This window comes from Corvus cornix, chromosome 2 (assembly GCF_000738735.6).
Source record: "Corvus cornix cornix isolate S_Up_H32 chromosome 2, ASM73873v5, whole genome shotgun sequence".
In the NCBI taxonomy this organism is placed as follows: domain Eukaryota; kingdom Metazoa; phylum Chordata; class Aves; order Passeriformes; family Corvidae; genus Corvus; species Corvus cornix.
Genome location: NC_046333.1, coordinates 3,547,633 through 3,562,124, shown reverse-complemented (window position 1 = coordinate 3,562,124; position 14,492 = coordinate 3,547,633). Strand labels below are relative to the sequence as shown.

Here is a 14,492-nt window from a genome sequence, read left to right as displayed (position 1 = left end):
TTCCAGCAGTTCCTTAACAACAGGGCTCAGGAAGAACAAAGCATCCATCATATTCCTACATGAAATACTACAACAATATAATAAATTACACAGCTGCTTCCTCTCAAGGCCTTGGATGCAATTATAAAACTCAGTGGTGGGCAAGTACATATTGTTGGCTCTCATTTCTTTTAAGAAGTTTAATTCTTACCTGTGTTTCATAACTTTTCTGTAACAGAAAGCTGAGATTCCAATTAAACCAGTCCTCCTTCACCAGAGGAGTGAGACAAAAAGATGGATGAAGCTCCAGATTGAAACAATGCCACAGCTCAGAGTTCCTGAGTTATAAGGATTGTGATGCTGTATTTCAAACTGTGTCTGGCAGTTCTGTGATTATTTGCTCGCTGTTTGCAACTCTGAAATACTCAGAACTGCACAGAGAAGCAGCCAAGGCTACCAGGCAGTGTAAAAATGAAGGGTTTTTGAAGGCCTGTCCTTTGTTCCCAATCCTCCTGAAACTGATGGGGAGTGACGAATGCTGTAAAAAAAAAGCCTGGTGTCATGCCTTTTCTTTTTTACAGAATGAAACAGCTTTTTAATCCAGCATCAAAACAGTTCTTAAGGAAATATTAACCAAACCACACTGGAGGAATCCAAGCCAACGTGACACTTACCAAAACAGGTCTTTTGATTTGTTTTAATAATAGGGTCTAAAATAACAGGGGCTATAATAATATTAATAGTTTAAAGTTGCTGGGAGAGAGGAACCTCAATCCATCCCATTCCTCACATCCAACAGAAGATGCTCAGTGTCTGGAGAGGGATTACAGCCATCAGGGGAACGCCTGAAGAGCAGGACAAAGGAATTCCAGCCACTCCAGACAGGAAGGCTTCACCAGGGGTCCTGCTTAGTTGTGGCTGCCCCATCCCTGTGTCCAAGTGTCCAAGGCTAAGCTGGACAGGGCTTGGAGCAACCTGGGATAGTGGAAGGTGTCCCTGCCCATGGAAGGGGTGGGACTGGATGAGCTTTAAGGTTCCTTCCAACCCAACCCATTCTGTGATTCTATGATTCAATACTGATTAAACAATACACAACAAGATAAACAGAATCCACTTGTGGCCCAGGCAGATTCTGCTGGTTTCATTCAGCACAGCAGCAGAAAGTTACCTTGATATTGAATTGTTCAGGGGGTGGGTGATATTTTAGTATTTTTTTCCCTAAGAGTGCATTCTTCAGGTATCAACTCGACAGGCTAATAATTTTTGCAGCCCTGATTTACAGCAGCATTCCTGAGCAGGAGAACAGTGTAACAGCTTTCCAGCATCAGCCCAACATCTCATCCTTGAAAAGCTTTATGAAACTTCTTGCCATTATTGTTTTACTCCTCCAGTCATTTCTACCTTTGAGTTCCAACACTTAAATGAAGGTAGGTCTGATAAACACAGGCAACAAGATGATACTTGGATTTAAGTGACAGATTCTTTGGAGGGAGATGCCAGGGCAGGCTCCCAGGGCTGGGACTGCAGCAGCTTCAAAGGCAAATTGTGCTCTGGTTGAATTACTAGAGAATTATACATGTTTGTAGTGTAACAGCATGAAGGTGTTACAGGAAAAGAGAACCCTTGAGGCCAGGAATCCCGTAATCTAATTCCAGTTTAGCACTGGAACTGGATTCCCACCAGGGCAATGACAGTGATCAGGAAATGCTGAGCACAGCAAGTGCAAATTTTGGACTGGGAGCAGTTAAATCACCTAGAGAGAATGGGTCTGGAATTCTTCAAGATGAGAAGCAAACTCAAAACTTCTACAAGAACCTATACAGGAATCCACAGGAAAGATGCTGTTTTGGATTTAGACTCAAGTGGTGCTTGGAAAACAGTTCAAGTGGAATCACTGGAAAAGCTGTTTTTTAGTGGTGCTCACAACAAAATTGTATTGCTGTAGAAAAGAGCTGATGAGTGAAAAAAGCACCAGATAAAAAAACGGGAAGAAATGGAACAATGTAGAAACCAGGCTATAAGACAAGAAAATGATGAAAAGAACAGCCCCAAAAGCAGGAACTATCACATCTACAAACAGTCCAAGGACTACATAGAACACTCTGTTAGAGGGCCAGATAAAACATGGACCAAAGCGAAAAAAAGAAGAAAGAAAATCCAATTAATTTTTGCTTGGCTCAACAGGGAGTTCAGGAGTCTGAAGGAAAAGGTCAGAATTTAAAGAAGTGGAAAGCTTGCCCACATGCAGAGAGCAGAAAAGCATAAAACATGGCAGGTCAAAGCTAAACAAGAAATTAAGAGGATGAGAATTAATTTGAACAGCACCTTACAGTGGACACCCAACTTCCTGGTAAGAAGTTCTTGAAGAACATTAAAGGAGGAGGCCAGCTCAGGAACCACCAGGAATGCTTGATGGAGAAAATGCAGCAAAACCACTCTTTACTGGGCTGTTCTGACACAGACCTTGGCGAGATTCCCACATCTCTGACATCCTTTGTGGTGAATCAAGAAACACTGAACCAAACCAAAGCTGTCAATAACCCCCCAGAACTGATTCTCATTCTCTACAGTGTGAACCTGCAAAGCTGCTGGCAAGGGCAGGTCACCCACACCAAAAACACCTTCCCTCTTTTAATACTTTTTTCAGTGTATCAGCAGTAATTTCCTGTATTCCTGTTCACAGTCAACACAAACTAATGTACATTTTTAAATAAAACGTACAATTGCAGAACTGAAATGGAATTTTTTCTAATCAATACCTGTACCAATGAGCCAAGTTCAAGCTAAATGAGTCATTTTACTCAAACCCAAATTCTATAAATTGAAGGGAGTGTCACAGCCTTCAAGAGCTTAAGCACCACTTTAAAAGAATCTGTCAATTATTTAATAGAGATTCTTCCCTAATACAATGTTGCCAATCTATGTCTCACATCCAAGGTTAATTTAGGGCTTAAAATGGAGCATTTCAAGTACTGTTGCATTAAATAATTTATCTTGGAAAAAAAATGTAAAGAACAAGTAGAAAATTATTCATGTGAATAAAGAACATGAATCACAGAGGAGAGAAAATTATAGCTATATAATGCAGACATGCAATGATCGATCCTTTATATGAAGTGACACGAAGGAAGGAAATTTAAATTGTAGGGTGAAACTATAGCTACATACAGTAATTTTAGGGTTTTTTTAAGCAGCAAAGAATCTGGTTCACCACAGATTCTGGTCCAATCAGTCAAGGTCCTACCAAGCCATCCAGACAACCTCTGTAAATCCACTCAGGTGCATCTTTACTGTCACTACACACTCTGAGAATCACAGAATCTCCTGAGTTGGAAGGGAACCACAAAGACCATCAAAGTCCAGCTCCCAATCGTTCCTTCCAAAGATCTCCAATCTCAAGCACAAACACCACACACAAGCACACAAACACTTCAAGTTCCACAGGAGAACCCACCTCTGTGACATTTAGACAAAGGAAGGTCAGTCCCAAGGCAATTCCAGGGATGGGCATCATAGAATCACGGAATGGTTTGGTGTGGAAGGGACCTTTAAAACTCATTTAGTCCCACCCCCCTGTCATGATCTTCAACCAGATCATGTTGATCTTGTCCAACCTGACCTTGAATGTTTCCAGGGATGGGGCATCCATTGATCTCTGGGCACCCTGTGCCAGCTCCTCTCATGAAGCCTCAAAGGGCAGTTTAATTCTCTTTCCAAAGACACTTCAGAAGGTGGCCAAGAATCACACCATTTATCTGCCCACATTAGTGGTGATCAGGACTCCAAATCATTTCAGACCGCCTACCTGAACATGGAGACCCCCAGAGCCAGATGACAAAGAACCACCTCCCTGTCCAGGGAGTTTTGCTGCTTCCCCTAGGCTTGGACCAGCCATGCTGAGGAGAAGCTGCCAGGCTCATCCAGCCCTTGGGCACTTGCTGCTCCTTCACATGGGTCAAGGGAGACCATGAAAACATCAACACAAGAGGCCTGGAGCTCTGTGATAGACAGCAGGGTGCAATGAAGGAATTGAGGAATGCTGCCAAGGCATGGTCAGAAAAGCCAGAATTATTCACCCCCTTGGCTCTGGGGGGTTTAGATCACACTGGATCACATCCCAATGATCTGTGCATGGGAAATGTCACACACATTTTTGGTACCCCTGGCACACGGAGGACACTGATCAGCAGGACTGAGTTCAGTAGATGGTCATCAGATGGGCAGAGGGTGGAGCACGTGCCCGAGGGGACAGGGCTGCTCCAGCCCGGAGAGGAGAAAGCTGCAGGAAGGAAGAGATCTGCTGTGTCAGGAAAGGTCCAGCTCAGCATATTCTGTGATTCTGTGACCATGTGGAACCACAGAGAGAGTATCAAATGGGACAACCTGAAAAACACACTGCCCTGACTATCACAGGAGTCATCAGCCTGAAAGAGCACAGACGAGTAACAGGCAACAGAGAAGGGAACCCGAATAACTCACCCAGAGAAAAAGAGCCCCAGCAGCATCTCCTCCGAGTCTTGTCACAGAAGAGCCACCAGTGAGACCATGAAAAGGCTCTCCTGCACATCTTTTGGGCTGAGGAGGGGATTTATGTGATGCAGGGAAGAGCTTTACAGCATTTTTCAGAACTCATTGCCAAGTTTAGGGAAGGAACCAAAGGCAGGAGAAGGTAGGGGTCAAGGTGATTTGGGAAAGATGAGCTCCAGGAAAATACAAAGGTGACTCAGGAGTTAGAAGAGGCTGGCTGTGTGCAGCCAGGGCTAGCCAGTGTGTCTGTGTTTGTGCCCGTGGTCAGTGCAGTCTGTCCTGTGTCCTCATTAAACTTTATTTCCAACTACTCTCTCAGGTGAGTTACTCTCTATTCTGTGGCTCTGTGTTTTCAGAGATCTGACTCATCTGTTTCTTTCTTGAACTTTTAACTCATTCCCCCCCCCCCCCCCCAACTTCTCTGAACAAGCTAAGGGCTGTAAAAAAGAGACAGGCAACAGAAAAAGAAATAACTGGACCAAAAGAATGTTTTGGCAACAAGGAGATCAACCAACTTTCTTGTTCCTCACCACAAATACCAGCCAAGTCATTTCCTGTACAAATCAGCCACTCTCCAACCCCCTTATTCACAAAAATGCCTTTTGTTCACAAAAAGTTGCTGGATTTAGCATTTAAATTTCTTTTAATACATTTCACTTTCTGCTGTTACATACAAAGAAATATTCTGCATTTCTACAAAAAACCACAGGAACATTAACTAGACAAATAAAGATCACCTTAAACAGAGTATAAAACATCAAGCTTAAGTGCAATTATGTTCTCCAAAGCACAGAGCAGAGAACAAAGGCAGTCAGCAAACTGCAGCTCACACGTAGCTGTGTACAATTATACAAGCCATGCGTAATTACTTTTGTTCTAATTACTTTGCATTGGTATCAGGCTTTACTGTACTCTAAATTCTCTAGGAAAAAGTTGTCAGCCAACTGCAGGTGCCTCTTAAAAGCCAGAGCTATTACAGTCATTGAGTGTTACCCACTCTGGAAAAAAAAGGTATTTACAGACACCACAATGCTGAAAGAAAACTTTGAGAAGCCTTTCCAGACCTCCCATGCGCTGGATTGCTGGAAGTGTCACATTACTGGAAGCATCTCCCTTAGCCCCTAACCAGAAGAATGTTTTTAGACTGTGTATGACCAGTAGCTGGTGATTCTGAACCAGCCAAATTGTCTCACAGCCCCAGCTGCTGTGTGCCAGGAGGTGAGCTCCACGTGCCTGCCATGACTGCCACCCACTGGGACCCTGAAGCTGGGACAGGGACACTTGTGAGCTTCATGACTGATTAAAAGCAGAAGCCTGTAAGGCAGCCCCAGCTCCTGTTGATTAACAGACCTGCACACACAGGAGTGCCACGTCCCCAGAGTGTGGCGGCTCAGCAGCCCTTTGCTCAGACAGAGATTAGGATATGTGGGAAATGTGCCTCAGGAATCCCTCTGCAGCAGCTGTGAAGATGCTGGAAAATTGGAGCAGGTGGGATGCAGCTGATGGGCTAAGAAAAAAGTGATTAAGTGCACAGGGGTGCAGGTCAGAGCTCAGAGAAACCATTGCAAGCTGGTTTGTCTGTGGATTACAGAGCATCCTGCTGCCGAACTGGGCTTGCTGCACTGGAGGGGGCTGTCACTGACGTGAAGAATAATCAAATTTGTGGGACCAGAGTGATGAGATGGGCAGGCACCCCTGTGCCTCAAGAGCATCACACCTCAGCAGACACTGCCACTCAATGCAACCAAAAATTATTCTGAAGGTCTTGGAGAAAGGCAATCTCAGAGAATGGGAATCTCATCTCCAAAAAGTTGTGCAGGTGGTTAACACAAACCCTGTAGTCCACCACAGTCCACCATTTGAACACCTCAGGCTCAGCTTAACTTGGCAAAAGACTCAGCCTGTTCTGATGACAACCTCCACAACCTGGCCTCCAGAAGTTCTTTCCCAGGCGCAGGGATGGATGGAGCTTGCAGGGCTGGAGGCTTTAAGAAGCAGTGGGCCACAGCTTCTCTGGGGGAGGACATCACAAACTCAGGCAAAATCACCTCCAGGCTGCCCTGAGATAAATGAAACAACACTGGGAAAACCTATTGTATTCTGAAACTTAATCAAGTCAGAGAAGTAATTGAGCTTAACAAAACACCTGGAATTATTTAGGGACCTCTGAAACGGAAAGGACACAGCCAGCCAGGCTGGGTACACTCCAGTGAGAGCTCCAGTCTGTACCTGACATGATGCTGGAGCAGGAACTTCCTGTATTCCTCAAGCTCTGACTGCCCATCCATTCATCAGAGGGACAGGGATGGAGTCCATGCATTGTTCGGTGAAAATAAGGGAATACAAGCCTTGGAAAGGCTTTATATGCTGTACACAGCTACTGAATGTGGGTTAAATAAAAGACAGAGCCACACTCACCTCAGAGAGCACAGTGAAATGGGTGAGACAGAACAGCCAGGAGCTGAAGCAAGAGAAATTTGAAACAGATTGGGAAAATGACCCACACAAGAGTGACCAAATTTTGGGAGAGGTTGGCCAGGCTGTGGAATCTCAACAGCCAGGGGCACAGGGTACTCTGATCAGATCCCCAAGCTGAAGAGTGTCACCATAGTCTCAGCCTTGATCATGTAGGTGTAACCTGAAAGGAAAGGCTCAGCTGATGAATGTCCCGCCCCAGACACTGCCAGTGTGAGAGATTCAGCTTCTCTGAGCAGCTGCTTTTTTTTTGCATTTTTTCGTATTTTTTTAAAAAAAAAATTTATAAAGTTTTATGCAGAGAGTGCCGTTTTACTAAAGGCACGCACATGGTCGGTTAAAAGTCGCATTAGCACAGAATTATTCGACTGCAGATAACTACGCAGAGTTCTTTAAAAATAAAAGAAATAACCATAAATCCGTTCCCTCTCTAAGAGCTGAACACTCCTTTCTTAAATATTTTTATTACTATTTATTTATTTATTTATTTAAATTTAAAGCAACCACCCAGCCGCTCGCTACCAACTCTCTCCATCCCAAACCCCTGCCCAGCTTCCTTCCTTCCTTCTTCCCTCCCTCCCTTCCCAGGGGGAGGAGTTGTCCCCGCTTCCGATGACATGGTACCCACAGCAACATCCCTGCGGGCTCCGTCGCGGTGCGGCCGCCGCGGGCAGCGGCGATGCCGCCGGGCTGCCATGGACTGAACAGCATCCCCGCACCCCAAACCCGCTTTTTTGGGGCTAAAACATGGACAACGCCTTCGTGGAAGAAGTGGCCGCATCACTGGTGAGAGAGTTTCTCAGTAGAAAGGTAAACTTGTCTCGATTTTGTCCCAGCTGAGCCCCGGTGGGGATGGCACTGGGGAAAATGGGAAGGACGGGAAAAATTGAGGGATGCTCGGGGACTTATTCCAGCCTGGAATCAGCTGGATGTGAAGGGTGGGAGGCTCTGGGGTGAGCAGCTGGACTACATCTCCCACAGTGCCCTTTCATTCCCGGCGATGGAGCCGCTTCCTCCCGCTCGGGGAAGCCCCATCCTTACTCGCACAGGGCTGCGAGACTGGAAATTAAATCAAGAAACGCACTTTCAGTTCGGTTTTTCTTGTTGTTTGCAGTTTCAGTTTGATGGTTTTTTATTTTTTAAAATTTGTTTTTGCTTTTTTTCCTTCCTGAATTACCTGTTTTGATGTTGTCCTTCTGTTTGCAAGCGGTATACAAAGCCTAATTTATTTATTTACTTTTTTAAGGCAGAAGGTAACAGTTTTAGAGAAACTGTTCAGCTGTATTTTCCCTCCCAATTTTCAGTAATAACTCAGCAGAAAACCCGTTTTTTAGGGGGGGAAGGAGTTGAGATAAAGGGAGGAAAGAGGCCATTGTATCTGTCACGAATTTAATACTATAAAGGGAATTTTGGACCACACAGGGATATGGGGAGTGTGGGATTGAGCAGACTGAAAACCCACCTTCACATTTCTGTGTAGCAGTGCCTATGACCTTGTATTTCTGTTAAATCCTAGGGAAATACTGCTGATGTCAGACTCCCAGTGTCAGGAATGAGTTGTTTCATATCAGAAATTAAACAGCCACTGTCTCATTAAGTGCTGCACAAAACTCATGTTTTGCATCCGGTCTCCAAATTCACATTTTCAAAACAAGGGGCACTGATAATCCTTTGTGCTTCTGCCTCCCCCACATCTTTCATACCCATCAGAGCCTACAGAGATAATGATCCTTTATTTACCACAACTTGCCCTTAATTTCATAAATCTGAGCCAGACACTCTGTCAGCAGAAAAATAAATCCTTTGTTGTGACAATAACGTCTTCAAAAGGAAGGAATCTGGGCTTTCTCTCTCAAAACAGTAGTCTTGTGTTGTATCACTTAAATTAGTTTGGGATCCAACTCACAATAAATCAGCCTCTCCTCCCAGAAAGTGAGATGCACATAGATTTTGTCTCTGAGGTGCCCATGGGTGCTGACCACAGACTGAAAGTCAAAGTTTGAAGACCCCAAACCAGCTGATGCTGTGGAGATCTGACTGATTTCCAACCTGAAGCTGGCTGGAATAACTTCAGCTCAGGGCCCTTCATACCAACCATCAGTCTTAGGAGGCTGTTTAGCTGCTCAAGTCACCTGCAAAGAGGCTTTTGTTTTTCTGTGTTCAGCAATTTCCATCTCACATAGCACCTTAATTATTTCCACATCCGTGGGCTGTGATAATTCAATATTGTACCATTACAGCACAGGTTCTGAGGGTTACCTGGTTACCAGTTGCTGCCATCCACAAGTTTCATGTCACACCAAACAAAACTGAGAGTGAAAGATTCGGGGTCTGACACTTTTCCTTCTCAGGGTTTGAAGAAAACCATCACCACCATGGACCGGGAGCTTCCCCGCTCTGCACTCAGCATCAATAACAGGAATGAGCTCCGGAATGTCCTGCACCTGCACTCCTTGTACAAACAGAACAAGGTGAGGCAATCCATGGTGCTTCCCTAATTGTGGAAGTATCCTTGCATGCCCATTTCTACTTGTAGCTTTATACATGGCACAGCAGATGAAAATTACTCTCTGAGCATTTATTATCCTTTAAAATTCAATATAAATAGGTCACTCATGACTTCAGGCACACGATGCTTTTGGTCAGCAGCCTGAGATACCTTCATATAAGTCGATAAATGCCACTTCAAAAAACCCTCTCCCAGTGTAGAAAAGGTGCATTTGAGCACAGTTTCCACACTTTGGAATATTGAGATAAAATGAGAGCCAGAAATCGCCATGACAGGTTGCTTTTTTGTGTCGTTCTTCCTTCATTTAACACAGCAGCACCTTTGAGCTCTCGACATTCTCTAGCTGCCATCTTCCAGTTCCCTGGATTGTTTGTACAGTCACACCTGGGATACACCCCCAGGTAACTGTAGGAAATAGTTAAAATGTTCAGTTGCTGTACAGGGTAAAAATAACACCCTGCAGCCAGACCAACACAGCGTTCCAATAGTCACCGAGAGCTTTATTTCTCTTTTTGGCTAGGCAAAGGAGAACCCACTGAAAACACTGCTTGAAATTATTACTAATTACTTCCTGGAGCACCGTGGGACTTCCAGGAGCACGGCTTCCAGCTCTGCTCTGTCAGCTCCTCAGAGTAAGAGCTCAGCATCCCACCCATCCGACCTCCCAGATGAGGACCATGGCAATGCCAATGCACTGGATGAAAGCAAAACTCAGGCCTCCAGGTACAGTCTGATTTATTTCTCTTTGCCCTTTCTATTCACTTAGTTTTTCTTAATTAAGGGAAATAGTGTTAAATGTTTTATCATTTCTTCAGCTCTACCACATTTTTATTAGCTATCCTCGTAACACAAAGCTTAACTTCCCAGATTATTAAAATGTCCTGTGCAAGCCCCCCTTCAAAAATGATCTTTTGTGTTCCCTGACAATTCTGAAGGCTGATAAACTCAGTTGCATCTTTCAGTCACGGAAGTACATAGAAATAGGAGATTTCATGCCTTTTAAATTGGAAATACTCAAATTGAAGCAGGTTTGGAGGTGAAACAAACCCCCTGTGCTCAAAATACAGGTATATTCATGGCTTACACAGGCAAAGGTTTGCTGTCTTAAATTCAGTGTTGTTACAAATTGTGTAGGTTCAGATCTTGCAGAAAACCTGAAAATAGCATATAATCAAGTTTTTCATTTGTTAGTGCCTCAAAGAGGATTAACAGCCCTGTGCTTCCATAGAAAGCTTTTAAAATGGTCAGAGAAGAGTAATTCACCTTCCCAGCTCCACTCTCAGGGAATTAATCAGGTTTTGCTCTTCATCCTAAATGCAGCATGCTCAAAGGAGCCAAGTCAGTGCTTGAAAAAAACCCATGAAGTCATTTCTTATTGGGGAAGAAAGCCAAGATGTTTTAAGTTGAGCTCAGAAGGAACACTTGAAAAGGAGGCAGTGCAAAGGCTTTTTTCCTCTTTTCTTTTTTCTTCCTCTTTTTTTTTTCCTTTTTTCTCGTCCTCTTTTTTTTTTTTTTTCCCCTTTTTCTTTCCCTTTTATGGATCTCTCCCACTGAGGAGTCCCTGACACTGCTCTGTGAGAGCTCAGCTGTGCCCAGCAGTGTTAACATTGGAAGGAACCTTAAAGATCATCTCATTCCACCCCCTTCCTTTATCCCAGGTTGCTCCAAGCCCTGTCCAATCTTACCTTGGACACTTCCAGGGATGGGGCAGCCACAGCTTCTCTGGGCATCCTGTGCCAGGAGCTCACCATCCTCACAGGGAAGAATTCCTTCCCCAATCTCCCATCTAACCCCTCCCTCTGTCAGTTTAAAGCCATCAGCCCTTGTCCTGTGGCTGCAGAGTTGCCATAAAAAGGGTTATTGTGGGCAGGTTGAGAGGTTGGCTCAGCCACGTTCTTTTTCAACCCACAAACTGAACCAGTCAGGGAAACACCACAGCAAAGCACAGCTCTGGATCATCCTCACCACTGCCATCCCCTCTGGGCAAAGGAAAGTCAGGGATTGCCAAGGTCAACCAGCCAGTGCCTGAAATTAGTTTTAGTTTCAACTACCTGGGTAATTGTTAACGATGCTTTCAGGGGTGGAGAGTATAATCAGACAGGACTCTGCACAGTTCCTTATTAACGAGTCTGCTTTCCTTTTAACTTTCCTTTTGGAGGTTTGTGTGAGTGTCTGTAACTGTTAAAAGAGTCTCTAAGCCAGCACCCCTTGGCAATGAGGAGTTATGTGCAGCTGGGTCAGGAGTAGCATTCCTTACTTTTCCTGATGATTCCAGAGGCAGATCATGCTCCCAGAGATGGATCATGCTCCCTTTATTTACATGCACAGCGTGTCCTCACAACACAAGACACACCCCTGGAAAAATGGGTTAAATAAAAGGAACATTTTTGTGGTACAAGATGTTTCAACTTATGGACTTGCTTTACAATGAATTAGGATGGAGGATGACACCCCAGAGTGAAAAACAGGTTCAGGGGCTTGTTTCCTTGTGTTAAGGAAGGTGAGCATTTTTGGGTTACACAGAACATAAATTTATACCCAGAACTCAGTAAAATAATTTCCATCACAAAAGTGCCTTTCTTTCTGGACTGAAATAAGTGTTCTACATCTCAACAAAGAGTGAGAGAGGTCAGTAAAGTCAGTCTAAGTTACATGAGAACAGAAGATGTGAGCAAAAGTGTTAACAAATTTCCAAACAGATGGAGAAGGAATGGGAACTGCTGGTTGTAGTTTAGGACCTGTCTGGTATAACATATAAATTGTGCTTTCTACTATGATACTCAGTCATACAGTCACAGAATGGTTTGGGCTGGAAGGGACCTAAAAGATCATCCAGTCCCACCCCCTGCCGTGGGCAGGGACACCTTCCACTGTCCCAGGCTGCTCCAAGCCCCATCCAACCTGGCCTTGGACACTTCCAGGGATCCAGGGGCAGCCACAGCTTCTCTGGGCACCCTGTGCCAGGGCCTGCCCACCTCCCAGAGAAGAATTTCTTCCCAATATCTCATGTAAATTTCCCCTCTTTCAGTTTGAGCCCTTTTTACATCAAAATATGTAAACATGGGATTGTGTTACCCATATTATAACCAATCGTGGCACATAATAATGATACTGAAAGAATGTCCTCAAGTCCTACATCCAGGTGTTTGAGTGACAAGTGACTGCATTTGATTACCACTCCGAGATAAACTGTTGCTTAATTTGACAGCAGTGCTTTACTTAGCTTGTTTTATTAATCTACTTGTGCATTACTTTGCTGTTTCAAGCTTTTCCTCTTTCTTCCCTCTAGGTATGATGTTGAGAATCCACTGGATAAAATCCCTCCACCCAGAAAACATCAGCACAGGAGTGAAAAATGCCACCCAGGGACAACCCACAGCAGTAACTTACCCTGTGCTTGGGACAAGAAGTTAAAAGACAGTCAAGAGGATTTAAAGGCAGCTCCGGTTTCTGAGGAGCTGAAATCCACAGGGAAGGAGAAGCCAAGGCCCAGGGCTGGTCTCACTGCCAAGGGAATGATGGCTGGACCAGTAGCAAGTCCACCAGAGGTGATTCCCAACACTTAACAAAGTATTTGGCTTGCCCATGGATTTTATATCCAGCCTGCTGGGATAAAAATCATTTGCATAAAGTATTCAGATGACTTCTGCATGTTAATCCATTAAATCTGCAGGCTGAAAAGGTGCAGTGAGTTAGGGAAATTGTTCTGCCTAATTGAGAATTTCAGATATAGACACTGTAGGCAGCTGCCCCTGCATGTCTGTGATCTCAGGTCACCAAATTCCTTTATAAATCTTTCCCTTTCTTGAAATCTCTTGACAGATTTGGTTTTCTGTTTTCCTATGAAAATTGCTTTTTTACCTTCACAGTGTCTGTTTTACTCTGGTTTTCCAAGACCTCACATTTAATCAGTGGCAGTTTGGAACTGGAAATTGCTTTCAGTTCGAAATATGTTTCAGAACTGATCAAATCAGACTATATTGCATCAAGAAGTGCTCTCAAAACACAGTTAAGAATTTCTTGCCCTTTTTTTTTTTTTCCTTTATGCTGCTTTTATATAGACAGGGACTTTTCCAATGTAAAATTAAGCTTGTAATAATGAGAAATTTAACTATTTTAACTGTGACATTTAGATAATACTGAAGAGCATGTGGAAGTTAAATGAATTAGCTGGGTTTTTATAAATATCTCTGATTTAAAAAAAAAGACCAGTGGTAGACACCAGTGAAATATCTTATGTATCTTGATTTCCTGAGCTGTGTACAACCCCAAGATAAGCTTTTAGGAGGTATTTTGCTGATTTTCTTGGGTAAAGGAAAGCGTATTTTAATGGAATGTAGCATCTTTAATACTGGTCAAATTTTAAGTGAAAGTGTTTGTCTTATTTATTACTGATTTTTTAAAAAATCTGATTTACTCCAGAAGCTGTTTCCTAATAACAAATTGTTTAGCCCAGAAATCACTCCTAGAGCTTTCCTTTTCTTCTCATGTTTATTTAAAGATGGTAAAATTTTAATCTGTGGCTGTCATGGCACTTTTTTCCAGGATCTCCAAAAAAGGAGGCTTTCCAAACGATCCACGAGCATCAGCAGCACAGCACAGCTCAGGGGTGAAGGACATCTTGAAGAACAAGACCTGAGTGTCCCAAGCACTGATTTTCAGGAAAGCAAAGCATCTCCAACAAAATCAAATGCGGAATTTACATCAAAAACTCTGCCAAGCTCACACACCAGTTCTGCCTCGGAAAAACCAAGGAACAGCCCCAAAGATCCAGATGACTTTTTTTCCAAGCTGCTGTCTGAGAGAGAGAGGGCCAAGACTGAGGAAAGAAAATCACTTCCAAGCTCTGGTGCAGACAGCAGTGAAAAAAGCCTTAAAGTGAGTGCCCCTCACAGACATTCGGGGGCTGGGAGAGAAAAGAAGGAGAGATCCCTCAAGAAAACTGAGAGTCGGTTGTCAGGTCACAGGTGAGAGTATTTCTGGGAATATTATGCTAAACTAG

At 43.8% G+C, this 14,492-nt stretch overlaps 1 protein-coding gene across 3 annotated transcripts in view; it reads left to right on the top strand.

Annotated features, from left to right (window-relative positions):
• Nucleotides 1–7,574: 7,574 nt before the first annotated feature.
• The window catches only part of MINDY4 (MINDY lysine 48 deubiquitinase 4), a 65,078-nt gene continuing 58,160 nt past the window's right edge, over nt 7,575–14,492 (top strand). For 2 of the 3 annotated variants that reach the window (XM_010394807.4, XM_010394805.4), the window contains exons 1-5: nt 7,575–7,791; nt 9,333–9,452; nt 10,011–10,213; nt 12,780–13,038; nt 14,036–14,457. In XM_010394807.4, the coding sequence (XP_010393109.3) occupies nt 7,729–7,791; nt 9,333–9,452; nt 10,011–10,213; nt 12,780–13,038; nt 14,036–14,457 (1,067 nt within the window). In that variant the 5' untranslated portion in view covers nt 7,575–7,728. The remainder of the gene's footprint in view (nt 7,792–9,332; nt 9,453–10,010; nt 10,214–12,779; nt 13,039–14,035; nt 14,458–14,492) is intronic. The other variant, XM_010394806.4, reaches the window with a different exon arrangement.